A 27,658-nucleotide genomic window follows, 5' to 3' on the forward strand; every position below is an offset into this window, starting at 1 on the left:
TGGTCTCAGTAGTGGAGATGGTAAGAAGTCCATGCTCTCAGGTAAACTTGGTGGGACACTCTTAGTTACTTGATATGGCAAAGGAGAGAAAAAAAAGCAGAGGTACCTGGAGCTATTATTTGGCTCTAATATCACTCCCAAAAGTCCATATGCTAAAGACTAGTTCTCAAACTGGGGTTATTGGGAGGTGATGAGACAGTCTTTAGGTTATTGGTGGCATGCCTGCTACGGAGATGGAAAGTGTCAATACTCTCCCTCTATCTGCTCCAGGGCTCCCTTGGGGTAAGCCACTTGTTCTAGCATGTGTTGCCTGCCATGATGGTCGGCCTCACTGAAGACATAGCAACTGGGCTAAACCTGCAATGAGTGAGCCTCTGCTACCCTGAGCTTTTCCCTTCAAATCTAGTTATCTTGTTCAATTTTAAGAAATGAATTATTTCCTTTAGTATAGCACTTATAAATACCAAGCATTTATAAAACTATAAAAAGATGAATAGAAACACTTTATATTACAAGTGAAATTTACCAAACAATGAAGAAATGACATCTTAAACTTCTATATTCCACAAAATGTGTAAATTAAAAACTTAAAAAAAAACCCTATTTGAAATAAAAATTTAGGAATAGTCACATAATTTCCATTATGTCCACCCAGCAAAAGGCAGATTAGACATGGCTTCGAAGGTATAAGATGTAGGCTTTGATTTTTCAAAAACCTACTTTAGTTAAGATTCTTGAGTGCCTCTACTTCCCTTCCAACCCACTGACCTTAGGCAGGAGAGAAAGAAGGGAAAGAAGGTTAATAAGGACAGGGAATGTGAACTTCTTTAGAATTGCCTTGGGGGCAATTCTACCCTTCACCTTCAAGATGGCAGCAGTCCATTCAAACAGCTAACAACACCAGCAACAAGCAGCAACCAGCAACCAGTGGCAGTGGCAGGAAAAAGCAGCAACAGCATGATTCAGCAAAAGTGGCCCAGCAGCAGCCTACTTGCAGAACTCTCTGGAGTCTTTCTTTTCAAAAGCATCTCCAGAAGAAGCATAGTGATGCTAAGCTCAGTGACACCATGCAAAGTTTTGCAATGCAAAGCAATTTCTCCTTCTCTGGGCTCCTGTTTATACCTTCTCAGAATCCATACAAGGATGTTTTTCAACTGGCAAAAACCACGTTTCCTTTTAACAAGTATCACATGCCCTCAGTTTATCAGCTGACAAGGATCACAAGGCCTCTCACAAGGCTGCAATCAGCAAAGAACAAAGCATTCCCAGAAACCCACACTTGGGACTATAACAAAAACATATCCATACAACACAACCAAAACTTCCACGACAGTAGGAAATTGAATTAACATTGTGGATTTCAGGCTAAGAAGGAGACTTTGAACGTCCAAAATGAAATGTAGCTATGCCTGACTATTCAAGGTCTTTCACTAAAAGTGATTCAAAGTCACAAGATGTTTTCCATGAATAAGAATAGGAGCACAATTTACCAGAGGCCCCTGATATCCCTTAGAGTTTATACTGTATGACTTGTCTTATTTATGCTCCTTGAAAGCTGTATTTTGGTGTTTTCTTTCTTTCTTTTTTAATGACACATTAAGACTTAAGGTGGAAGATGCTACTCTGCTAAATGAACATTGACTCAGAGCATAGCTTTCATATAGGTGAAGCAACAGTTGAAAGAACTAAGCTGAGAGATGATGAATCCATGGCTCCATTTGGATTCCGTCTGCAATCATGTGCCAGATAAAGGGCTCAACAGAACATGTGAAGACAAGCACACATTTCAGCAACCCAGAAAAAAACAATAGCAGTACTTAAATTTTAATATTTAAAGCTTGAAGTGACACATTTATTGAAAGAAATCTAAACAATTGTCATTGAGAAAATGAAAATTAAAACCACATTCAATATTATTACACATCTCCCATGACAAATACCAGCACAATTAAGAGCACTTGCTGCTCTCCCAGAGGACCCAAGTTCAGGTTCTAGAATCCACATGGTAGGTTGTAAATCCAGCTCCAGGATATCTGATGCTTCTCTGGCCTCCATTAGTACCCACACACACATGTAGGCTGCATAAATACATTCACTTTAAAAATAAAAACAAATAATGTAAAACACTACAGACAAAACGATTTAGAAACATCAGAGTCTATTTTCTTAGAGTATTTTCTTTTCTCTAGGCAGAAAAGTCAAAGATCAAGTTGCTATCAAGTTCAGGGTATCATGTGGGGACCTGTATTGCAGTGGCACTTTTTTAGGATGGTGTCTCCACATAGAAAAGAGGTAGGAACAGAGGCAGAATGGCTTCGAGAATCCCCTCTTTAAGAGATGCCTAGTCCAGGGGGCATTTCATAATTCAATCCTGCTCTGACATGGCCCCACGTCAATACCATCACATTGTTCATTAAGTGTCTGCACATGGATTTGAGTAGCATTAGCACACAGACCTCGTCACTGCGCATCGGCTGAGGTTGGCATATTCATGGGGTCTAGACGTTAGGAACAACAGCCTCTACAACTGTCAAGTCTTCATCCTGAAGTCATGGCAGCAAAGGAAAGTTCTGTTTAGCAAGGTTTATTCATTAACCGTCCCTGAGGAAATAAGGCATTGTTGTTAGAAACAGAATTATTTTAAAATTAACCATCATTATTTATCTAGGCCAAGTCAACAATAATACAGTTAATCATTACTTATTATCTATATGAATCCATTAATACTTATGGGTTCTGAATGTACTTTACATAGCTATGAAGTTGTTTTGGCTCTTGCAGAGCAAATGACTAAGAAAGTTATTATATTTTTAAAATTAAAGTAATTAGAATTAGTAATTAGGATTAAGGTTATTTTCTCTATTTCCCTCCCTATAAATGCAGCTACATGTATGGGTGCTCACTTTTTTTTTATTAAGGGACTATAGTATTAGAGTCCATTTTTCTCATTAATTTATTTACTTAATCACTTTACAGCCTAATCACAGCCCCTCCCTCCTCTCCTACCAGTCCCACCCTCACACCACCCTCTCCCCACTACCCTCTGCCCTTCTCTGAGAAGTGGGGTCCCCCATGGCTACCAACCCACCCTGGTACATCAAATCCCAGCAAGGCTAAGCACATCCTCTCCCACTGAGGCCAGGCAAAGCAGCCCAGCCAGAGGGTCCACTTTCATGAAGCAACACTGTTAATTCATTTATGTTTTTCCATCGGGTAATTATGAGTGGTAATATTCCACAGCATTCTAGTATTCTACTTTGTTAAAAACTGAGAGACAATGCTGCTTCTCTTTGACTACTGTCTGCACTGAGTCATCCTTTTTTACTGACTTACTTAAATGTCTGTATTACTACCTCTAATGTGCCTATTTTTTTCCTCAAAATTCATTTTTAATTTTTTGACAATTTATTTTGGTCATATTCTTTCCCTTCCCAAAACTCTTCCCATATCTCGTCTGCCTACCACCTCACTTCATATTTCCTGTCTCTTAAGAGCTTGGGCTCTTCCATTGGTCTATGCATTCTATTCAGTTGTGGTTTTCTCTTCTGGTCTCTATTTATAAAGAAGCCTCTCTGATGAGGGGTGATAGCTATACTAATCTCTTGGTATAAGGAAAATATTTACAGTATTGTTAGGAATTATGCTAGTATAGCAAAGAGGCAGGAGGAAAACCTAAGATCCTTGACCTACCTTACTAGTCCCAGATAGTTGGCTAAGCTTTAGTACCAAATAGTCTTCCTCCTGTTGACTTAAGGTGGGCCTTTAAGTCCAATTAGACAGCTGTTATTTACCATAAACATCTGAGTTCCACTATTTCAACTTTTTGGATATCTTGCTTTGCTGGTCATTGTGGTTCATAGGTGTCATGGCTGTGAAGGACTGTTTAATTGCCCTCTACCCAGCTTGCATCATAGTTCATGGTAGTATGGAAGCTAGATCTCAAGAAAGAGGCTTTTAGATTAGCTCCATCCTGATACCTGAATCCAGTGTTGTAAGCATTTGGTATCTTCAGCATTAGGGATGCATCCTCACACTCTGAGAGGCAACCCAGGTCTACACTAACAATCTACATTGCTTTTGGGAGTCACTTGAACTGCCACAACCAACCACAACCAACCATTTGATAATTAGGTTTTTGTTGTTGTTGTTGTTGTTGTTAGTCTTTGCTTTTTGTTGGGAACAATGGCAACCCAAGTGGCAAGATACAAAGAATAAAAGATCCTGGGTAGCCCAGCCCCAGTGAACACATCTACAGCCCGACACCTGAATCTATGGCTCAGGGAACATCATGAAAAAGGGGGCAGAAAAATTAAAAACGTAAGGGGACCTTCTAGTCTGCTGTGAAACCATTTGTCCTACAAATGGCTGATTAAGTAAAAGTAAAAATACTTAAAAGTCTGACAGGTAGCAAAGTTAAGAACGGAATTTGTAGAATTAAATGCATTTGAAAAAATTTAAGTAAAGTATTTAAGTTTCTACCTTAGAAAACTAGAAAAGCAGAGGCAGTTAAATTAAAATTAACAGAAAGAAAAGAGTCTTTCAAAATGTGGTGCTGAACCATTATATGCAAGACAAGAAGAGTCTGTATCTTTTGTGTAAATGTTCCACAAAAAATACTTTCAATGGATAACGTATATAAGTGTAAATTTAAAATTATAAGATTTATATGACATAACCAGGTAAAGTTGTCAAAATACAAAATTCTTGATGAATTTTCAAATAGAACATTAATGTGCATGGCCAAGATGGGCATGGAACCACATGCCACCCAGCAAGCAGAGGAGAGGGCAGAGGAGAGTGAATGTGAGGACTGCCTGAGTTATACAAAAGAAAATTGGTGCATTTTATTTCATTCAAATATAAATTATTACTCTGTGAAAGTGACAAAAAATAGGAGAGCAAGCTACAATATTGAAGAAAACATGTTTGCAAGTCTTTTGTCTGGTAAAGAAACAGTGCCTAAATTATAAAATAGGACAAAAGTACATGGAATGATGGTCATTATCAGTCACTAAAGAAATAAACATTTAAATTTGGGAGCACACTACTTCTCTTTCAGAATGGCTTAAACTAATACCCGTGACAAAGCCAAAGACTCCTAAGGATGCAAACAAACAGGTCTCTGGTGTAATGTAAAGTTTGATGTCTCTTTAGAAAATAGTGCTCTATACCGTGAATCTGAAATGACTGGCATCTTTAGCAGTAGGCTCCTACCATCTAGTTATGGTGGACAATCAGGAGCAGTGGGAGTAGGTTGTATTGTTTTGGGTGATTCTGAGGACTCTTTGACTTATAACTTGTAGGGAAGTATCCTGTGCCTGGCACTTGAGATTTTAATATAGTAGTTCATGTCTTCTGGGAGCAAAATAGGCCACCCACAGAACCTCACTGACCAGAAAACTCTTTTCCTTCTGGCTTGCTTAATAGTAGTAGAAGGTGTTGTGCAGGTTCTCAGGAAAGGAAAGTATTTGGTGGCTTCAACCAGTGCTGAACCATGCACGCTACCACACTTACCTGCCTGGCAAGATGTGTGCCCTGTGCAAAAGTGGCATGATGGTCATAGGGACAACACATCTTCTGACTGGAGATGAGGCCTGCTCCACAGGAGGTATTAATATTAAAAACCTGGCCAAAAACCTGTATCTACGGAAATTATAGGTCCTTAGGGGAAGCTTGTTATGTTAAATGGTCATATTGTCAAACTGCCTTCTAAATAACTCTGTTTACACTCATGATTTAAAGTTCCCCTCGACTTTAGTCACAGATTTAACTTTTTGCTATAAGTAGTGTTTACTATAGGGACATATATATGGCCAAAGCACCAAACATATATAAATAATCCTGAGTGCCTTCTTGTAGATGAATCTATAGCACCCCTCACACACACACACACACACACACACACACACACACACACACACCAAAGGCTAAGGAAACATTGTAGAAGACTGGTTGGAAAGAATGCAAGAGCTGACAGATAAGGAGAAGAGCTATGAAATATTTATGGACATGACATAGCCATTACACATCATCTCTCAGCACCTGTGGTTACCTACACAAGCCCAAGATCAAATCAGTCAAAATTGCAGCATGAATACCAAACCTGCCCCTAAAATTGCACCTTTGGATGTTGACAAGTGCTGAAGGAGAAACAGTCACTGTTCTTATGGGACATGGCCGCTGACAGTGGCCTCGGTGAATGACACCACATATCACATATGGGCGGCACTAAGTGGACTCATGGTGTTATTAATAACAAAAAGGAGATGAAGATGGGTGGTAGTGAAGTGAGGGACCCGAAGGGTTTGGAGGTAGATAACTGTGTATGAAGTTAAGATACATTCAATAAATGTATAAAACTTTCAAAGAATAAATAAAAATATTTTAAAAAATAATTCTAGTTGGTAGTATCTTATAAAACTAAATATGCAACTATCACACAAGCCTGCAATTTTTCTCCGTGGCATTTACTTTAAAGATATGAAAACTCATTTGAGTAAAATGTGCGGGGGTCTCCCATCTACTACCTTTGTAACTGCCTGGTTTGATTTAAATCTACCAATATAAAATCTGAAGGTCTTTATTTACTGCACTGAGTAAATAAAATAGAAACTCTGAAAGCTTTAATTACTATGCTTGATATAGACAATAAGTATATATACATTTGCAGACACAGATATTCAAAGAGGGCTGTCCAAAAGATAAAAATATGGTTAGTTTATAACATTGTTTCTTGAAATATAAAAGCTCAATAATCAGTCTGTTAACGAAGTCTAAATTTAAATATTGCTAAGATTTTAATAATCTACCATATATATCATGGTTTTGATTCAAAATAATTTATAAATTATAAGAGCAGCAGCTCTTAATTTATGTACCATAAATTATATATCTGAAGAAGAAAAATATAGCAACATGACCTACAATTCTAATTACAAGTAATACAAATAATACTCTACTCAAATCAAAAGTTATTTGACATGGATAAAAGCTAATGTAATAGATTTTAAAATGTCTGTGTCTTTACCCTTTTTAAGTAATATAACAAAATACTCAAGGCAAGCTACTTTAATGGAGGTGTATTCACAAGGGGATGATATAGACTGTGTCTCAGGTAAGCACCTCATGATGGGTTAATATTTCTTGTCAGCAGTATAAACAAGAAAACACCATCAAATCACCAGATATGATGCTAGAAAAGGTGCTCAGGTCTTGCTTCCTGGATTGGAAAATCAGAAGTGCCAACTGCAACAACCTTAACTTCTACCAAGTACATACTCCTAAGTAAAACCGCCATTTCCTGTTAAACGTTCCACCTCTTACTGTTACCATACTGAAAAACATTTTTCAAATATCTTTGGAGGACACATTCAAGCCATTTCCAAGCCAAAGCAGTCCATATCAAGGCACCTTGTATTTGAACTACTCTCCTTCAATACACACTGTGGAAGAAGTACACAGCCCTGTGGTTGCATGAGACACGCAGTATGAGCAATTCTCTGACAGGGCAGACTAAAGAAACTAGTCAACGTGAAATGACTCTCAGAACTTAGTAAGGCATAATAGTACAGAGTTCCTAGCAAGAAGATTTACTGTTTTGTTGTTGTTGTTGTTATCACAGCCCCAGGAGACAGACAACTGACACCCCAGATGCTTAGTGATTCTGCCTCCTACAGTGCATCCTGAAATTGAGCTTCTAGGAAGCCCAGAGTCAGCTTGTTTGTTTTTTAAACAATGACAGGGGGACAAATGGTGTAACCCTCTATTTATAAGGGTGTAAAAGAAAAACCTTCCTTTTAAGAAACATTATAAATTAATACTTCCTTTAGGATTGTATTTCTTTAATCATTTTCATAAACTATTAGCGCCATAGATATCTTTTCCTTTTTCTTTTTTTTGACCTTTTTAATTAATTATTATTTTTATTACAATTTATTCACTTTGTATACCAGCTGTAGCTCTTCCCTTTCCCCCTCTCAGTCTGACCCACATTCCCTTTTCTCTCCCTATGTGTTAATATCAACTTAGTTTTTGTTATTATTATTAATTACATTTTATTCACTTTGTATCCCCCCATAAACCCCTTCCTCCTCCCATCCCAATCCCACCCTCCCTCCTCATTCTTCATGCATGCCCCTCCCCAAGTCCACTGATAGGGGAGGTCTTCTCCTTCCTTCTGATCTTACGCTATCAGATTACATCAGGAGTGGCTGCATTGTCATCTTCTGTGGCCTGGTAAGGGTGCTCCCCCCTTAGGGGGAGATGATCAAAGAGAAAGCCAATCAGATTATGTCAGAGGCATTCCCTCTTCCCATTACTATGTAACCCACTTGGACACTGAACTGTCATGTGCTACATCTGTGCAGGGGTTCTAGGTTATGTCCATGAATAGTCCTTGATTGGAATATGAGTCTCTGGGAAGTTACCTGTGTTCAAATTTTCTGGTTCTGTGGCTCTCCTTGTGTGATTCCCGTCCTCTCTAGATCTTACTATTTCCCACTTCTTACATAAGATTCAATGCACTCTGTCCAACAGTTGGCCATAAGTCTCAGCGTCTGCTTTGATAGTCTGCAGAGCAGAGGCTTTTGGAGGCCCTCTGTGGCAGGTTCCTAGGTTGTTTCCTGTTTTCTTCTTCTTCTGATGTCCGACATCTTTGCCTTTCAGGATGGGGATTGAGCGTTTTAGTCAGGGTCCTCTTTCTTGCTTAGTTTCTTTAGATGCACAGATTTTAGTGGGTTTGTCCTATGTTATATGTTTATGTGACTGAGTATATACCATGTGCATCTTTTTGCTTCTGGGACAGCTCACTCAGGATGATCCTTTCCAGGTCCCACCATTTACTTGCAAATTTCATGATTTCCTTATTTTTCATTGCTGAGTAATACTCTATTGTGTAGATGTACCACAATTTCTGCATCCATTCTTCAGTTGAGGAGCATCTGGGCTGTTTCCAGCTTCTGGCTACTACAAATAAAGATGCTACAAACATGGTTAAGCAAATGTCCTTACTGTGTATTTGAGCCTCTTTTGGATATATGCCTAGGAGTGGTATGGCTGGATCTTGAGGAAGCACTATTCCTAGTTGTCTGAGAAAGTGCCAAATTGATTTCCAGAGTGGTTGTACAAGTTTACATTCCCACCAGCAGTGGAGAAGGGTTCCCCTTTCTCCACAACCTCTCCAGCATGTGTTGTCACTTGAGTTTTTGATCTTGGCCATTCTGATGGGTGTAAGGTGAAATCTCAGGGTCCTTTTGATTTGCATTTCCCTAATGGCTAATGAGGTTGAGCATTTCTTTAAATGTTTCTCTGCCATTCGATATTCCTCTACAGAGAAATCTCTGTTTAGCTCTGTTCCCCATTTTTTAAGTGGATTACTAGGTTTGCTGCTTTTCAGCTTCTTTAGTTCTTTATATATACTGAATATTAGTCCTCTGTCAGATAAAGGGTTGGTGAATATTCTTTCCCAATCTGTAGGCAGTCATTTTGTTTTGATGACGGTGTCCTTTGATTTACAGCAGCTTTTCAGTTTCATGAGGTCCCATTTTTGATTGTTGCTCTTAGAGTCTGTGCTGTTGGTGTTCTGTTCAGGAAGTTGTCTCCTGTGCCAATGAGTTCAAGGGTAATCCCCAATTTTTTTTTCTAACCGATTTAATGTGTCTGGTTTTATGTTGAGGTCTTTGATCCACTTGGACTTTAGTTTTGTACAGGGTGATAAGCATGGATCTATTTTCATTTTTCTACATGTAGACATCCAGTTAGACCAGCACCATTTGTTGAAGATGCTATCTTTTGTCCATTGCATGGTTTTGGCATCATTGTCAAAGATCAAGTGTCCATAAGTGTATGGGTTTATTTCTGGGTCCTCTGTTCGGTTCCATTGATCCACCTTTCTGTTTCTATGCCAGTACCATGCAGTTTTTAAAACTGTTGCTCTATAGTACAACTTAAGATCAGGGATGGAGATACCTCCAGAAGATCTTTTATTGTAGAGGATTGTTTTAGCAATTCTGGGTTTCTTGTTATTCCATATGAAGTTGAGAATTTTTCTTTCTAGGTCTGTAAAGAATTGTGTTGGTAATTTGATGGGAATTGCATTGAATCTGTAGATTGCTTTTAGTAAGATGGCCATTTTTACTATGTTGATCCTGCCAAGCCATGAGAATGGGAGATCTTTCCATCTTCTAATATCTTCTTCTAATTCTTTCTTCAGAGACTTGAAATTTTTTTTCATACAAGTCTTTGACTTGCTTGGTTAGGGTTACTCCAAGATACTTTATGTCATTTGTGGCTATTATGAAGGGTGTTGTTTCCCTAATTTCTTTTTCAGCCCTTTTGTCTTTTGTATACAGGAGGGCTACTGATTTTTTTGAATTAATTTTGTATCCGGCCACTTTGCTGAAGGTGTTTATCAACTGTAGGAGTTACCTGGTACAGTTTTTGGGGTCACTCACTCATACTATCATATCATCTGCAAATAGTGATACTTTCACTTCTTCCTTTCCAATTTGTATCCCCTTGATCTTCTTCAATTGTCTTATCACTCTAGCAAGGACTTCCAGAACTATGTTGAAGAGATATGGAGAGAGTGGGCAGCCTTGTCTTGTCCCTGATTTCAGTGGGATTGCTTTAAGTTTCTCTCTGTTCAGTTTGATGTTGGCTATAGGCTTGCTGTATATTGCCTTTACTATGTTTAGATATGTGCCTTGTATCCCTGATCTCTCCAATACTTTAAACATGAATGGATGTTGGATTTTGTCAAATGCTTTTTCAGCATCTAGGGAGATTATCATGTGTTTTTTTTTTCTTTCAGTTTGTTAATATGGTGGATCACATTGATGGATTTACGAATATTGAACCACCCCTGCATACCTGGGATGAAGCCTACTTGGTCATAGTGGATGATATCTTTGTTGTGTTTTTTGATTCAGTTTGCAAGTATTTTGTTGAATACTTTTGCGTCAATGTTCATAAGGGAGATTGGTCTGAAATTTTCTTTGTTGGGTCTTTCTGAAGTTTAGGTACAAAGGTGACTGTGGCTTCATAGAATGAGTTTGGTAATGTTCCTTTTGTTTCTATTTTGTGGAATAGTTTGAAGAAAATTGGAGTTAGCTCTTCTTTGAAGGTCTGGTAGAATTCTGCACTGAAACCATCTGGTCCTGGGCTTTTTTTGGATGGAAGACTTTTGATAAGCGCTTCTATTTCCTTGGAGGATATAGGACTATTTAATTCATTTAGCTGGTCCTGATTCAGCTTTGGTAAGTAGAATCGATCAAGAAAATTGTCCATTTCATTTAGGTTTTCAAATTTTGTGGCATATAGACTTTTGAAATAAATAAGTCCTATTGATTGTTTGGATTTCCTCAGTGTCTGTAGTTATGTCCCCCTTTCCATTTCTGATTTTGTTGATTTGGATGGTGTCTCTCTGCCTTTTAGTTAGCTTGGCTAAGGGTTTGTCTATCTTGTTGATTTTCTCAAAGAACCAGCTTTTGGTTTCATTAATTCTTTGAATTGTTTTAGTTGTTTCTAATTGATTGATTTCAGCCCTGGGTTTGATTATTTCCAACTGTCTACTGCTTTTTGGTGTGTCTGCTTCTTCTTTTTCTAGAGTTTTTAAGTGAGCCATTCTTGCATTTCAATTATGCTGGGGTGTCTAGGGCTACTTGTCCCTGGATAGCTGGGTTCTGGAGATGCCATATTGCTCTGCCTTTTGTTGGTTGAACTTTTACCCTGGCCTCTACCCATTGGGTTATCTTAGGTGTTTGGTGGTTCCTGGAATCCTGTGGTGGAGAGAAACCCTTTGGCAGGAAGATGGTTTTTCCTGAAGGAAGACTTCTCAGCTTTTTGGGTATAGTCACTGGATGGCTGGTGTTTTTCAGGAGTTGCCGCTGCTTACCTCAGGCGTAGAGACCTGAATGATAACTGTGGTCCTTATTAGTTGAGAGGGTTCTCCTCTCACCAGGAGAAGTCCTGAAGACAGCTGCCCAGTTTCTTGCTGTGAATTTAGTGATCTGCTGCTGTAACCTGTGTGTCCCCTGGTTTGGTCGGTTTTGTTAGGGATGACTGGTTGCCCCTTGGAGCAGTATCTGGGGTTGATCTCGGGGATCTCAGGCTTTTGTAGGTCTGAGGTTGGGGCTCTGTGCCCCAGTACCCAAGCAGTAATCTGTGGCTGGTGAGTACTGCTCTCCTGGTAACAGCAGGCTATCTGGAGCACAACAGGTCCCTGGTTTGAGCCAGTCTGTGGGACCTTTTCCAGGGATATACTGGGTGGTCTAAGTCCGTCCCCTTTGGTTAATTCCCTGTGAGGATTTCTCTAGACAGTGACTCCAAGTCTCTGGTGTCCTGGGGCACACAGTTCTGTCTGTGAGGAATAGTTGGTACAAAGCAGGTCTCTGGGCTGGTGGCACATGAGCCTGCCTGCTAGTCTGCAGGAGCTGGCTGCCTAACTACTCTTTGTGCTTCCAGCTCGGGGCCAGTTCTGTGATGGGGCTCATTACCGCTGGTCTGTGAGAGACTTTTCCCAGGTAAAGCCTGGGTGTCCCAAGTTTCCTTCCTTCCCTGTGCGGCCTCTCCCGACAGGAACTCCCGGACTCTGTTGCACTAGGGTGCACAGCTCTGTCTGTGCTAGAGAGCCTGGCGTGCAGCCCCTCTCTGTGCTGGCGGCGGGAAGCCAGTTCAGTGATGGCAGCTTGTACCCGGCAGTCTGTGAAACCTTTTCCAGGTAAAGACTGGGGGACCCGTGGCCAGTCCCACTACTTTCCTTCCCTGTGGGTTTTTCTCGCGACTGGGACTCCCAGTCTCTGGTGGTTTTTGTGCCCACCATTGAGCCTAGGAAGGCGATCAGGGCACGCAGGCATTTGGCTCTGGTCCAGCGACCTAGTGCCTGTGTGACCCGGGATCTCTTCTGGGTTCTGGCTGGGTGACCTGAGCGTAGACCAGACTGATTCCCATGCCGTGGGGGTTTCCTCTCACCTGGGAAACATGATTGCTGTTTTAGGGCCCAGAGTTCAGTCTCTTGGTCACTGTATGGAAAATGTTGTCCTGCTCCTCATATGCAGTGTTCTCCTGGCTCTGCCATCTTGGCCCCCTAATATCCACTTATAAGTGATTATATACCATGTGTGTCTTTGTGGTTCTAGGTTACCTCACTCAGGATGAACTTCTCTAGTTCCATCAATTTGCCTGCAAATTTCATGACTTCCCTGTTTTTAATTGCTGAGTAATATTCCATTGTATAAATGTATCACAATTTCTGTATCCAATCATCAGTTGAGGGATATCTAGGCTGTTTCCAGATTCTGACATGTACTGGCATAGAAACAGACTGGTGGATCAATGGAATCAAATTGAAGACCCAAAAATAAGCCCATGCACTTACGGATACTTGATTTTTAACAAAGAAGCCCAAACCATACAATAGAAAAAAAAAATGGTACTAGTCTAACTGTATGTCTACATGTAGAAACATGCTTTTCTCAATAATATTCTTTTCACTAGTAAGTTCCCAATTATTTCTGTTGCTTTTTTTTCCTCATCTGAATCATAAGATTAAAACACACTGCAGGTGTAAATACATTGCACATTTTCAGGGGAAACAATTTCAGTGCCCATTAGAAGAGTAGATACTGAACACACAGTAATGAATGCACCCAATGAGATCACAAAGAACAAGACCATTTCTGGGTTCTGATATGGAATCACCAGTAAGATTTTAAGTAAAATGAAAAGAAAAACAGACATTTTGTGAAGGAAGAATAAAGAAATAATTTCCTTACTCTTTTCTTTAAAAGTTTTACAATAGGAAGATAAATGAGAAATTACTTAAAAAGCAGCTGAGGTTCAGGCAACCCACCAGCCAAATTTTGACCATTGCAAAGAATAAAGTTACACTTACTTTAAAAAAGCACTATAAAATAAAAATCCAGAACCTAAGAGTGACATAAAAATAAAAAGGAAACTGTTAATAATAATAGCCCAAGAAGGACTTAGAGTAACACTGAAGCAGAAAGAACAATTTAGGCAAGGACATTTTCAGCATAACTAAGAGGAATGCACAGCACATAATGAGACTCCATAGCATATTATTTTCTCCTTTCTGTAGATGAGGCTACCTTGGCACAAGGCAATTGAATTATTTAGTCTAAGACCACATATTAAAGAGAAGTACCACATTTCTTTGAGGATGAGTCCTCTGAGTGAGTCTCTCAGGATAAGGCATTGAGAGCAATTGTAGTATGCCTTCTATGCAAATCACACTGCTAGGATGAATAGAAGCAGATCATATCCTTAAATTAAATTCTGCAAAGCTAGATGATAAACAGAAATAAGGAATGATGCCAAAGGCAGTTTGAAACTAATGTAACTTCATGGTGTATCAGGCAAACAGGATGCACTGTGACCAGGTAGCGAGCTTTTCTGAGGTAGGTTCAAACATGGCCCTGTAGCCCCCTTGGCTTTCATCTGACAGGCATGGACAGGCTATATGTAGAAAGGGCTAGGATATTTGAGCAGTGGTAAGGGATGCAGAAAACTCTTAGATTTAAAGTCTAAGTTTAGCAAAACAGATACATGAGTGTCCTTAAAGGAAAGTCAGTAGATGTGAGTCTGAGGCAAGCTCATTTGCTATCAGGCTCCTCGAAATATAAGATTGGAGCTCAAGAAAGACAATAAAGCAGAATCTATAATTTGACCATCATCCCAGCAGGAAGAGGATGAATAAGAAGGGGAAGAAAGGAAGGAGTGGGAGAAAAGAAGAGAAGTGATCAAGAGCAGAACTAGAATCTAAACAGAAGATAAGAAGTAAAAAGCAAAGGACAGAGAAGTGGCCACATGTGTTTACATATGCATATGAGCATGTGGATGTGTGTGCATGTTTGTGCCCACCCAAAATACAACACTCAGAAAAAACAGCCATCAGAGAAGTGCAGCTTGTTTCCTCAGAAGGAACAATGTCTATTACAGCCACCTGTTAGATTAATTTTTAAATTTTAACTGACTGCTTTTCCTGTCTTTGGTGTTCTCACACATTGTCACTAAACGTTTGTGTTTGGGGTGATGTGCTCAAAGACTTTAGAAGCAAAGAAATCTGAGGAGTGAGATTTCTGGAGAATTGCTTTTCAATGTTGGAAGGCTTTATTTAGGTTCCAATAGCATCTGATATTTCAGCTGTGGAAGGTATATGTAGGTTGCACAGTTTAGGCATATTTGTCACAAAATAAGTAATAATAAAAATGAGTGTGTGTGTGAGAGAGAGAGAGAGAGCGCACATGCATGTCACTTTTTCCACAGGTTGGGGAAATCTAACTTAGGTCAGCAGGCTCTTGTCACAAGCACTTTTATGTGCAAAGCCATCTCTGGCCCAAGTAATTATTTAAAGATAATTTTAAAATAATTTTTGGGTTATAAGATGCCTTTTTCCTTTTCCTGTACTCCCTTCAAGCTCTCCCATGTACTGACCTCTTGCTCTCTTTCAAATTCATGGCCTTTAAGAATTTTTGTTACATGTGTGTTCCTACATGCTTAAGAGCAACCTGCTTAGTCTGTATAATGTTACCTATATATGTTTTCAGGGCTGACCTTTTGGGATTGAATAAATAATTGGTGTGCTCTTCTTGGGGAAGATGATTCTCCTTCTCTCACAATTTCTCTGTCAAAGGTTGCCTGTAGTTCTCTGTCTAAGGTTGAACCGCCTAAGAATTTCCCGTTCCGGGGCTGAAGAGATGGCTCAGAGTTTTTAAGAGCACTGGTTGCTCTTACAGAGGTCCTAAGTTCAATTCCCAGCTCACAACTGTCTATAATGAGATCTGGCACCCTCTTCTGGCATGTATGTAGACTATTGTATACCTTATAAATAAATATTTTTTAAAAAAAAGTGGGGGGAGAGTAGGACCTTCCCTATCATTGGACTTTGGGAGGGGCATGGGAGGAGATGAGGGAGGAAAAGACGGTGGCATTGGGAAGGAATGAGGGAGGGGGCTACAGCTGGGATACAAAGTGAATAAACTGTAATTAATATAACAATAACAATTAAAAAAAGAATTTCCCTTTCCAAATTAGTATGCCTAGTCATATTGCCTTTGTTCAGATCATGTTTAGGCAGTCATGTTAGCAAGGTTTCATGGATGTAGCTTCTGACATTCCTAGAAGACATAATATCAAGGCAAACTCCCTGGCCCTCTGGATCTTACAAGCTTTATGTCCCCTCTTCTACAATGATCCATGAAACTTAGGTGCAGAGGTTGTATTGTTGATTCATCAGTTAGGACTGTGCTCCACAATTGTGCATTTTGATTGGTTGTGTTTTTCTGTAATAATCTCCATCTATTGCAAAGATAAGTTTCCTGGATGAGAGATAAGGCCTACACTCATCTGTGGGTATAAGGACAATATTTAGAATATAGTTAGGGAGTGTTCTGATTTAGTAAAGTGGCAGTTGTAAGGTCTATTTTAAGATCTGTAACTTCACTAGCACTGGATAGCTGGCTAGGTTTCCACTACCAGGCATGATTTCCCTCTTGTTGAATGGGCCTTAAGTCCAATTAGAGAGCTACTGGTTACCACCAATGTGTCTGCCAGTGTTGTACCTCTAGGATTATAGTGTCATCTTAGTCATTGTTGTGGTTCACAGAGAGGGACAGTTGGTTGATTCTGGTTTGCTATTGCCTTTGGTTGCCCCCAAGAGGTAGAAGGTAAATATTTTTTGCTGAAGACAGTATGCACTTCAGAAACAGGGCCCAGAGGACCTTCGCTAGAAGTCTCTTCTCTCAGGACCAATCAAGTAATCTTTTAGAACAGCATTAGTTGCAACCCACACTTGAAATATTCTTCCTATTCACTTTTCATGCCCTGGAATGTACACCTGAAGTGAGGTACTGAAGTGACACTTTTGTGCTGGCAAGCGTTTACACGGTGTTACTAACAAGGACTACTGCTATTCTTCATTCTTAAGGACTATGAAAGACATATCCTTGTTCAGGACCAGGGGTGTTGCTCTAACTGTGGTCTCTGGATAAGCATAGTTACATCTGAACTTACTTCTTTGGCCCCTACACTTTAGGAATCATTCACTATGGGGTTGGGGCCTGCAGCCAGCAGTTGAACAGAAATACTGGTAATTATGACACCTGATTTTTTAATGCATTTGGGAAAGTTGTGCAATACCTGTTTTCTTGTCTAAGTTCTCTCTGCAAAAACTGTCATGGAGAGTAAGTCTTGTTTTCCAAAGCTACAGGTTGATTGTGCTTTTTAAACAATTAACATTAGTTATATCTAATGATTACAGACTTAGCTTCTAATAAAGCCTATATATGAAATTGTATACTTATGAAAATAGTAATGCTTTAGTCCTAAAATTTTAAGTAATACTGGTTTTATTTCAGAAAAAAAAGTTGGTGTTCATTATTTCTAGCCATGGGTTATTCTAACTGTCCTTCATAAGAGGGTGAATGAGACACACTGCAGGACTATTTATCTAATTATATACACTATACATTTATGCACACAATAGTGTTAAACCTCTTTTTCTACGTTTCAGGCCCAAACTGTTTTGCAGAAACTGCTGTCATCCCAGCTGGTAGAGAAGTGAAGACTGACGAATGCACCATATGTCACTGTACTTATGAGGAGGGTACGTGGAGAATTGAACGGCAAGCCATGTGCACGAGACATGAATGCAGGCAAATGTAGACTTCACAATACAAAAACTCTCATGTTTTTCTAGAATATTTTACTAATGTGACATTCTAGATGACTCTGAGAAATTTCAATCAAAAAGAGAAGACTTTGGATTAAGAAGTCAAGGAAAATGGTTGTTACTTTTTGTTTTTCTTGGTAACAATTACAGCAAGAGACAGAAATGGATGTATTTCAAAACATCAATAAGAACTTTGGGCATAAACTCCTTCTCTAAATAAATGTGCTATTTTCACAGTAAGTACACTAAAGTTCACTATTATATATTAAATGTGTTTCTATAATCCCTCTATTAGAGTCTTATATATTAAAAATGCTGTTGTCAACCGTCCTCACTGTGTTACGGCATATCTTTGTTAGCTCATTCCATCACAAGGGGGCGCTGGTGGTACCAGGAATCTCTTACACCTGCACGTGGACTGGGGTAGTCCATTAAAGGATTACAGAGAATAATGACTGTTTTACATCAAAATCCTGTTCAAATGCTATTTAACTAATGCTATGTATTTAATGTTTCCCCTCAGAGCAAAATCTAATTCACAAAAATAGGTTTTCTTATTTTAATAACTCATTTCTTATATCAGTTCATTCTTGGTCATTTGCAAAATTTAGGTATCCAGATTGCTAACATATACTTTATCAGGTCTCATAGTAGTCCCCAAATAAACACAAGCATTTTCTTTTCATTCAAGGTACCTATTCTTTTAAGCATGAGGAAGAGGAAGGTTGGGATATCTGTGTTGGTGTCCATGAAGCTGGGGGTGTTGTTTAAAAAAAAAAATACTGTGAGAGGAGCGAGAGAGTGGAGGAGTATTTTGGATTCATTGGAGAATAGTTAAGAGAAGTCAAATTTGGAACAAGCTTATGCCTGAAATATAAAGTAAGGTATAGACATCTCAGGCCTTAGCTCAGTGTACTCATACTGCTTTTGACATAGGTATCTATCCTCAATAACAGAGACATGATAAATCTACCTTGCATCAAGAGCAGCATGAGGAAGTTATTCTTTGTCCAATTATGTTGAGAAAAGTGAAAATGAAGGCCTGCAGTCATATATGATCCAACTTATCCTGATTTGAATGTGGATGAATAAAGCTTCTGCTAAGTGTTGCTGATTCACCCACAGTGACTGGGGAACAGTTCCCTTTCTGTGAACCACATCAACACTTGGTTCACTAGGGCGAGAGGCAGTCAGGGTCTTAATATATGTAAACAAAACTAATGTAACTATTTGTAACCTTTAAGAATATTTCCCTACATTTATTTTTCTAATTTTTTAAAATTAAATACCTGCTTTAAAAAATCTTGTAAAGACAAAAGGAAATGAGGCTGGTTTGTTTTCTTCATGAGCTTTTTTTTCTATAGCATAACAGGACTACACAATTACACTATATAACTGTACTATACACAAAATTAGAGGCTAGAAAATGAAGACTTCTATAAAAATTTACTAAAAAGAGCACAACGTATATCCCCAAAGCCCTGCCAGAACTTCAGTTATTTACTAATAAATGACAGTAAATGAAAATCGATGCATTTTTCATCACTGAAAATTTGAATCATTATATACCTTAATAAATACAAAAATTACTACAGATTTGCATATGCCTATATTTTATCTTGATTTTGGAGACTATCTTGGGTCAGGTAGACTAGCATGTACATCAACTTCATGAAAATACTCAGGGGTATTATTGGCTAGTTACTCTCAGGTACCTGTTTTCAGCTTTCCAAAACTTAAATCTTAGTATGAAAGACTGTTAGGTGTCATCTTTCCCTTCATTATTCAATGATAGATTTTCTTGAGACAACGGTCATATAAGGTTACCATCTTGCCAAAAAATGACCCCATCCTCCTAAAATACATGGGTTACTAAGCTAGTTATAATTACATAAAACTTGCCTCTTCTCTCCACGAGACATGGTGAGTTACAGCTCCCGTGTATGGAGCCCAGTTTTCTTGTTTCCATTGGCAATGGGATCACTACCGACTGGAAAATTGGCTCTCAAATTATTGCAGTGGAACAAATCATAAATGCTATGAGAATTTAGCATTTATGAATGAACAATGAATGAACAAATTTCATTCTTCCTCAGAGAAAGTGAGCACAATGTTGTGTGGGGAATGACTTTCTTAATGGAAGCCAGTGGGTCCCACACGGCCTCAGGCAGAATTCTGGGAGCTGGAACACAGTGACTGTGACTGCATTAGAATAAGCCACATCATACATAAGACAAACATGGAAGAACCCAGGTTTTCTGCGTTGCATAGCCTAAGTAATGAAACATCATCATCATTACGAAACTGTTCCTCTTGCATATCATTTAGACTTTCAGGTCTATCAAGCTGTTTAATATATATACATTTTCTTTTTCCCCATCTGCACAGAAATCTTTGCTAAAGTATTCAACAATGCAACATAAGGTAGAGAACGTTAGCTGCACTGTACAAGCCTCATAATTCAAATGTACTTGTCTTTTAAATGCCACAATGCTCTAAAATTCTTATAGGCTCATTCTACAAGGATTTCATAGTTATTAGCGACTTAATCAAGCTAAAAGGGAAGTTGTGCTTACAAATGAGTTACATGAACTTCCAACCTATATTTAGGTATGAAAATATGAGCTGTTTATGTGAGCCATAGAGGAGCTCCAGAAAGAATGCAATCTTAGAAAAGTAGGTCCTTTCCTTTTGGGGTTCATTCTTCAATGTTTCCCCCATACTTTTCAGGGAGGGTCAGGAATGGTATTTCTGAAGGCAACAGTCATCAGGTGCACTGGGACCCTGTGAGGGGCTCGCTGCTATGCTGTAAAGGTACAGATGCCAGAGTGTCTGCCTACAGGGAGCTCGCATACCTCAGGATGTCGTCATGCAGCAATTATATTACCTTATTAATATTTTAATATTCACAATATCATTATCTGCTTGGTTTGATAAAGTATACCAAGAGATTAATTCTCATATATTTTAAAGTTTACTGTATTATGCTTAAGCACCTCCTTACTTCCTTAGCATTGTATGAGTCTAAAACATTTTTAATGTCAAAAAATTCAGAGATTTCCTATTCTTTGGTTTGATTTTAAACAATAAAATGTTTAATGTTCATATTATTTAAAGCATACAAATGTACAACTTAAAACAAGTATTGTTGAAAACAACATGTTATTTTAAATATAGACTATACAGAAAATTATAAACAAAGAATTATTTAACAAATGCTAACAATCTGTTGTTTCAATAGGCAACAGATACTTTTAGCTTTCTTACAGTGACTTTTTCTCTAAAACAAGAAGGTAGGGTAATGTTACATATCATTTCATCTACACCCTGGGCAGTACCAAAAGTATATAGAGTATGACTCCTAACAGCCTCTCCTCTTTGGTGGTATCTCCTGTGCCCTGGGGTTCCTGGTGGACCTACTCCACACACTTTTCCTCAGAAGCAGTGTCTGAAAATGCTTGGCACAGTCACTTATTCTGGAATGAATAATCTTTACGGTATCTGTTTATCACATTCCAGTTCTCCCTGTCTTGGGAGATAAGAGAAACCAAATTCCATCATCTCTTCATGCAAAGCCGGCTTCTTCTGTATGAGGTTTTTGCTTTCTAAACATGGATCTTGTTTTCATTTGGGTGACTGGAAGATCCTAACTGCACAGAACAGCCAAGCCCTTTCAGAGCACTTGTCTATAAAGGCATCCTGGGGCTATGGGAGGACACAGCCCTCTGTCGGCAGCAGCTACTAGGCATTCAGACCCATCTCTAAACTGTTCTAAAATTTTCAGTACTGAGAAGCCTCAGATTGGGGTTCAATGGGACATTGAGATGGATTGCTAGGAACAAAAAATTTACTAGGAAAGTCATGAAGGCTGCGGACAGGCAGACAGTTGGGAACAGCATGATAGGGCGTTGGAAGAAAGTTCAGTGTCCAACACCAGAGGCAGACAACACAGCAGGCATTCTGAAGAAAGAAAATCAGAATCCAAGCAGAAGTGAGAGTCTCTTCTTATACTTTTTTGGGGAGGGGTGTGTCAGGGCACAAGTCTCCACCCAGGCTCTGAGTCCCATGCCGGAGGCAGGGAAATAGGTGGGAAACAGGGTATGTGGCCACCAATACCCCATTTGATGTAAACTCAGTGCCCAGGTGACAGATCCTGGAACCTGGAGGGTCTTAGCGGGAGACTCGGAGTCTCAGCCGGACACCTGCAGGAGTTTGTGAAAAATGAACGCTGCTGCATGCACTGTACTCTGGGCAATAGCTGAATCTAACATTGCATTCTTATGTGTATGTTGGAGCAGAAGTCACTTCTCAATTGTCAACTCAAGTATCATGACTTTTGAGAAGGATTCTGTATCCCTTAATTAGACTGCCATTCTGAATCTATTACAACACTAATTTGGTGTCATTTTAGCACCTACTTTAAAAATTATGTCATAAGCCAAGAACGTAGGTGGTTGCATGGAAGTGTGCTCCAGAAGCACTAAACAGGTAAATATATAATGACTGGGATGTACCACAATGAAAAAGAAACTGCTTCTCATGCAGAAAGCCCCACTTTTTCTAGTATTGAAGAAGTTTGTTCATAGCTAATGATTAATTTCATGTTTCCTCTCATTTCTAAATATCTCTAATCCACATTATGAGGCATTCCCTTCCTCAAGCATGACCTATTAAATGTTAAGTTTGGTTTACTGAATCACATACAGTCTGCTACACTTGCCTATCAAACAGTGGCTCAAACAGTGCATCAAACAAAAGCCCCCGTTGTATGCCTTCCCTATTGTTTCATTTTGGTTTTTTACAGATTCATAGCACATTTCACACAGCCAGGACATAGACCATGACCTCCCACAGATCAGACCCCTCATTGCTGTAATGGTTGAGGATGGATGTGACAATCAATGGTCAGTTCTGATTCAGGTCAGGATAAATTGCTTTGATGTAAAAGTTCTAATACTGAAGAACTAATAAACGCAATCAAGTTTACACTTTTGGTATTTCCTTGTTTATAGCAATTTTTGGAATAAAAGTTTCATATCCTAGACTTTAGCATCTTGAGTATTTCTGCATATCTTCATGTTTCTGTGACTGAGCGCTGAGGTCAGCTTCTACAGAACTGATGTTAAATCAGTCAACGCTGTACACAGAGATCCAGAAGCTCCAAGCCTGCTGGAAAAGTGTATAAAAGTGACGGCTGTCAATATTTCACCAGTGTCAAACTTCACTCTCATTTGTAAAGCATTTGCTGTTTTTGCTTTAGCATAAAAACATGGAATGTGAAAAAACCTAACTTTAAATGTCTAATTATTAACTGAATAAATTCCATTGACTTCTACACGATATTGTCAATCAGGGTGAGAATGTTCACTCAAGATTCAGTAACATGAAAACTTAAATGAAGATGAGCTCCAAGTGTTTGGCCTGTTGGCAATTTATAATGCATGAAATACATATCCATGATTCTGTAACAAGGACATAAAACTCTCAATACAGATGTAGTGATATCAAAGACAATCAACAAATTTACCTGAAGTCATTTATTAAATTGTTGTAACTTATTAACTAAAAAGTATAAATATCTCCCACTTTGGTTACAATTCAATTTTCAGGAAGTAGAAACATTTACCAATTTTATTTAATATTTAATGGTATTTTACTCACTATTCTTCAATTTCTAGAATTTACATTTCAGTTTCTTTCTAGATATATCTATGAGAATGTTCATTTCCCTATTCTATTGATTGTTTTACATTATAAGCTAAGTGCAATTCTATTTTTACTTGTCTATCAGGTTATTTCAATTATCTTATTTAATGTGGCTGGTACTGTCCCCACTCTGGACAGTCAGGAAGTTGCGAAAATGTCTAAAGATTCAACCTAGTAAATGCCTGGGCAGAAATCCAAGTTTGTTTTATACCAGAACATGTGACACAATGTCTTATTTTTCATGTTTAGACAATGATCTCTATATGTGAGACAGCAATGTCCAAAATGCTCTTTCATCCTACTCCCAAGAAGTACAGTGAATGAACAGCATACTGGGCTTTCAACTCAACTGTACAGTCCTGACCCTTGGCCGTTAAGAGTAGCTCCTCCCAAAAGTGTTAATAGCTATCCCTTTCTACTCGCCACTTTAATTTCTAATTAACCTGTATCTAAATATCTTATTAAAATAGATTTTCAAACATTGGAAGATTTTTATGCTTTGTTTATAATTTTTATATTGCGTTTATGAACAAATATTATGACTCTTTCTGTACTGGTGAGTTATTTTTCCTGCTATGGCAAGATACCTGACACAAGCAATGTAAAAGATAAAATATTTATTTTAGCTTATGGTTTTAGATATTTTATCTCATGGTTGCTTGGCTCTATGTTGTTAAGCAATGCATCATGGTGGCTGAAGAAGTTCTGGTTGGGCAGGCTTTCATCTGGCAGTGGGAAGCAATGAAAAGAAGTAGCCAGAAACAAGGTATAATGGCCACCAGCACACCCCTAGGAACCTGCTTATTCCTTTAAGCCTCTCCTCTTAAAGTATTCATCAACTCCCAAAACACTTCTAGGAAGCACTCAACACACGAGTTTATGCTGAAAAGTAGTCAACATGTGAGCCTGTGAGGGACATTTCATACTCAAATCTTAACGGACATGAATTAGCATTTTAGAGCTAATGAAGAAAATTGTCACTTGTTAGCTGACAATCTGTGGAAAATACATTTTCAAACTTTAAATTCCAGCAACTGGTATCAACAACTGTGCCGTGAGAAAACATCAAGTTTCAGTAAATCATTGAAGTCAAATCTGTTTGGTTCCAAAGCCCAGAAAACCTACAGTCATCATAGGGCATATCTGGGTAAGGAGTTAGAGCAACCTTCGTCCAGCTTTCCTCCTACTTGGAGCAGCTGCTAGCCTTGGACAGTCTTATTTCATTCCACAGGTAAGAGCGCACTCTGCGTTCTGAATCCAGCCTGGGTGTGTAATCCCTGGCTCCACAGACCGCCTACTCCAGCACACTCCCTGAAGGCCTTAAGTCAGTGAGAATAACTGACTCTGCTCCATGTCATTCTTAGCTTTCACATTCAGGTCAGTACCTCACAATCGGGTTTTTCATTTGAAAACAATGTTTTAGCTACTTTGTTATATACAGTAGCTTGAGGAGAACTCCAGAAGTGAACATCATATAGTAGCAATGGCTTAGGAAAATTAAGTGCCTATTTACTGTCTTGCTTACTTTCTTTTCACTCAGTCTTCTGAAAGTTTAGATTAGATTAAGCTCATTGCAAAAGCAGCCAGTCTATGTTACACATTGACAGGTTTGTGATTTTAAGTCTGTTGGTAAGCAAACAACAACAACAAAAAATAACAAACTCTTCCCAATTAAAAGAATGACACCAATATTGGAGGTGACTAGACTGGGCTGGACCCTCCATGTCCATTAAACCATGCCCACTTATCTTTTTTATTTCTGACCAAGGAATCCATTCCTGCTTTGTAATAGGTATGGTTTCAAGAAAAGTGGTTGATATGAAAATATTATCTTTATGTATCTTTTTGTAGGTTACATGTTAACTAAAGACAATTAGTATATTTAAAAATTTACACATATGTGTATATAACCATTAAATCAGAAACAGAATTGGATTTCTGTTTAAACAAGAAGAAATGTCTTTAAAATATACAATTGGCTTTTTTGTACACTAAAGAATAAATATAATTGAAGTGATAAATATATGAGGAAAAGCAAAGTGAGTGGTTACTTTGAGAATGGAGATGTTAAATTTTAGAATACTACACATGATGAGGTGTTTAAAAAAGCCTTTAAACTTACAAAACTCAAAACTGTTAATATATAATGAGCCCCTTTGGAAAATAAAAAGAAAGCCTGCTTGGCTGGATGGAGTCAGGACTCAGTGAACAGACTGGACTTAGAAGGCGATACATGATTTTGTCTTCCTTGGCCTTGGACCACATTTACAGAATCAACATCTCTGGAAACAGGGCTGGACCACTGCTAGAAGATTCTTCATAATGTCTCTTGTCGCCTTGACTGCTAGTCTGAGTGGAGTCTATCACTCAGCTAACCAAGTGCACATTACCTACCTCTTTGTAACTCAGTGTTTATCTGCAAAATGGGATGAGCACATCAGCTCCTGAGAGCATTAAATGAATGAATATTTCCAACACAAAGTGAGATAGATGGCAGTATAGAGCACAAGTTATAACTAAGTTCTCATTAGCTATGTAAGTGAAAAAATATGAGGAAACTGAGATTTTAAAGTTTTAGAGATTCTAAGTCAGTGAAAGTAAATGATTTACATAATATCTTATTTTTTAATCCATTCATGTTTTGTGTTTGCCAGAAAAATGTTTTTGTATTACCATAACTTTACATGGAGCCAAACTGATAGTATCCGACCTACTTTGTATATGTTGTTGGATGAGCATGTGTGTTATAAACTGATTTACAAAATAAAATATTTATTAAACTGCATTTTGCACTTTGAGGTAGTCACTTTCAAAATGTTTTTCAATCTGTTAAAATACTTGAAATGATGTCAATAAAAAGTACTATTAGAATACCCCAGATGCCTCAAATATCATTAATGCTACAAAATATTTAAATACACTCCTCAGTGTTGCCTCAGATACACATCACACTTTTACTCCATATTTAAATAGAATATTGACAAGGATCTACAATATAAGTGTGTCTGATGATATTGACTGTAGTGATGGGTTTTTACTTTGTCACTTTTGAAGGGAAATGTTATGGACATTAAACCACATATCCAGAAGTAGGCACTAACAGTAAGTTGATCTTTAAAACAAACAGGATGTTTATTTAATCATATTTCTGCTATGGATTTTGACAACATGTTAAACACTTTTAATTATAAATGACCAGAGTCTGATCTAATGGTGTCTGCCTATAATACCAGTATTCAGAAAGTAAGAAGGAGGATAAAGAATTCAAGGCCAACCTTAGCTATATAGAGAGTTTGAGGCCAGTCTGAGCTATATCAAGTTTGAGACTTGATCACTCTCTTTCTTTCTCCTCTCCCTCTCTCTCTATCTATCTATATATGGTATATATATATATATATATATATATATATACATATATTTATATTTACTATCATTTTTGAAAATAAATAACTTCACATACCTGAATTGGAAGACTAAGTAATTTAGAGTAATCATCCTGCAGAGGGCAATTAGAAAATCTATATAGAACTAGCAATAAATCTATATAGAATTGTCAAAGTAACTGGAAAATTGAAAGCACAGGAAAAGTTATCAGTCCAAGAGACCAGAATGTGAAGCCTGGCATTCTCTGTGGTTTTGCATAAGAATGATTCACGCTTGGAGTTGTTTGCTGATAGGCTAAAAAATACATTTTGATATTACATGGGATAAAAGTTTCAGAGTGTGGTCATGGTACAGAAAAGATGATTCTTGACTGACTTCCCCATATTTCAGTGTGTGGCCTCATGAGCTGCATCGTGCACAAGTAAACTGAAGCTCGACCAGGCCTCCCCTCAATAGTCTACCTCTGAATCACTGGGTTTCCAATGGAAATGTCATTACAGAATGTGTGGGTCACAATAGCCCCACAATGGCTTAGACTCTTCTAAGGAGACCCCATTGTCTGAATTTGACTTCATGCATTTTTGAAGGACATCTTACATGTTATCAAAGATAAAAGGGTACACAAGTCAATATGTACCAAGGATCATAAATAAAGAACAATGGGAAGAAAGTCACAGGATCTCCTTAGGATAATCAGACCTGGAATATAAAATAAAATACAGCTACAGGGCAATACTGGAAATTTCACCAGCAGATTAGAAATATAAACTACCTAGCAAAACTTAAAATAATCTAATATGTGTTTTGAAAATTGACTGAAATTAATGATTTCACTGAAGCAGTTTGACAGCATATTGTTCAGAGCTTAAGAGAGTGGTG

At 38.3% G+C, this 27,658-nt stretch overlaps 1 protein-coding gene across 2 annotated transcripts in view; it reads left to right on the forward strand.

Moving 5' to 3' along the window:
• Positions 1–26,226, forward strand: part of Vwc2 (von Willebrand factor C domain containing 2) — a 168,395-nt gene extending 142,169 nt beyond the window's left edge. For both annotated transcript variants that reach the window (XM_060365663.1, XM_060365664.1), the window contains exon 4: positions 17,531–26,226. In XM_060365663.1, the coding sequence (XP_060221646.1) occupies positions 17,531–17,682 (152 nt within the window). In that variant the 3' untranslated portion in view covers positions 17,683–26,226. The remainder of the gene's footprint in view (positions 1–17,530) is intronic.
• The last annotated feature ends 1,432 nt before the right edge of the window (positions 26,227–27,658 follow it).

Source organism: Meriones unguiculatus, chromosome 12, assembly GCF_030254825.1.
Source record: "Meriones unguiculatus strain TT.TT164.6M chromosome 12, Bangor_MerUng_6.1, whole genome shotgun sequence".
NCBI lineage: Eukaryota > Metazoa > Chordata > Mammalia > Rodentia > Muridae > Meriones > Meriones unguiculatus.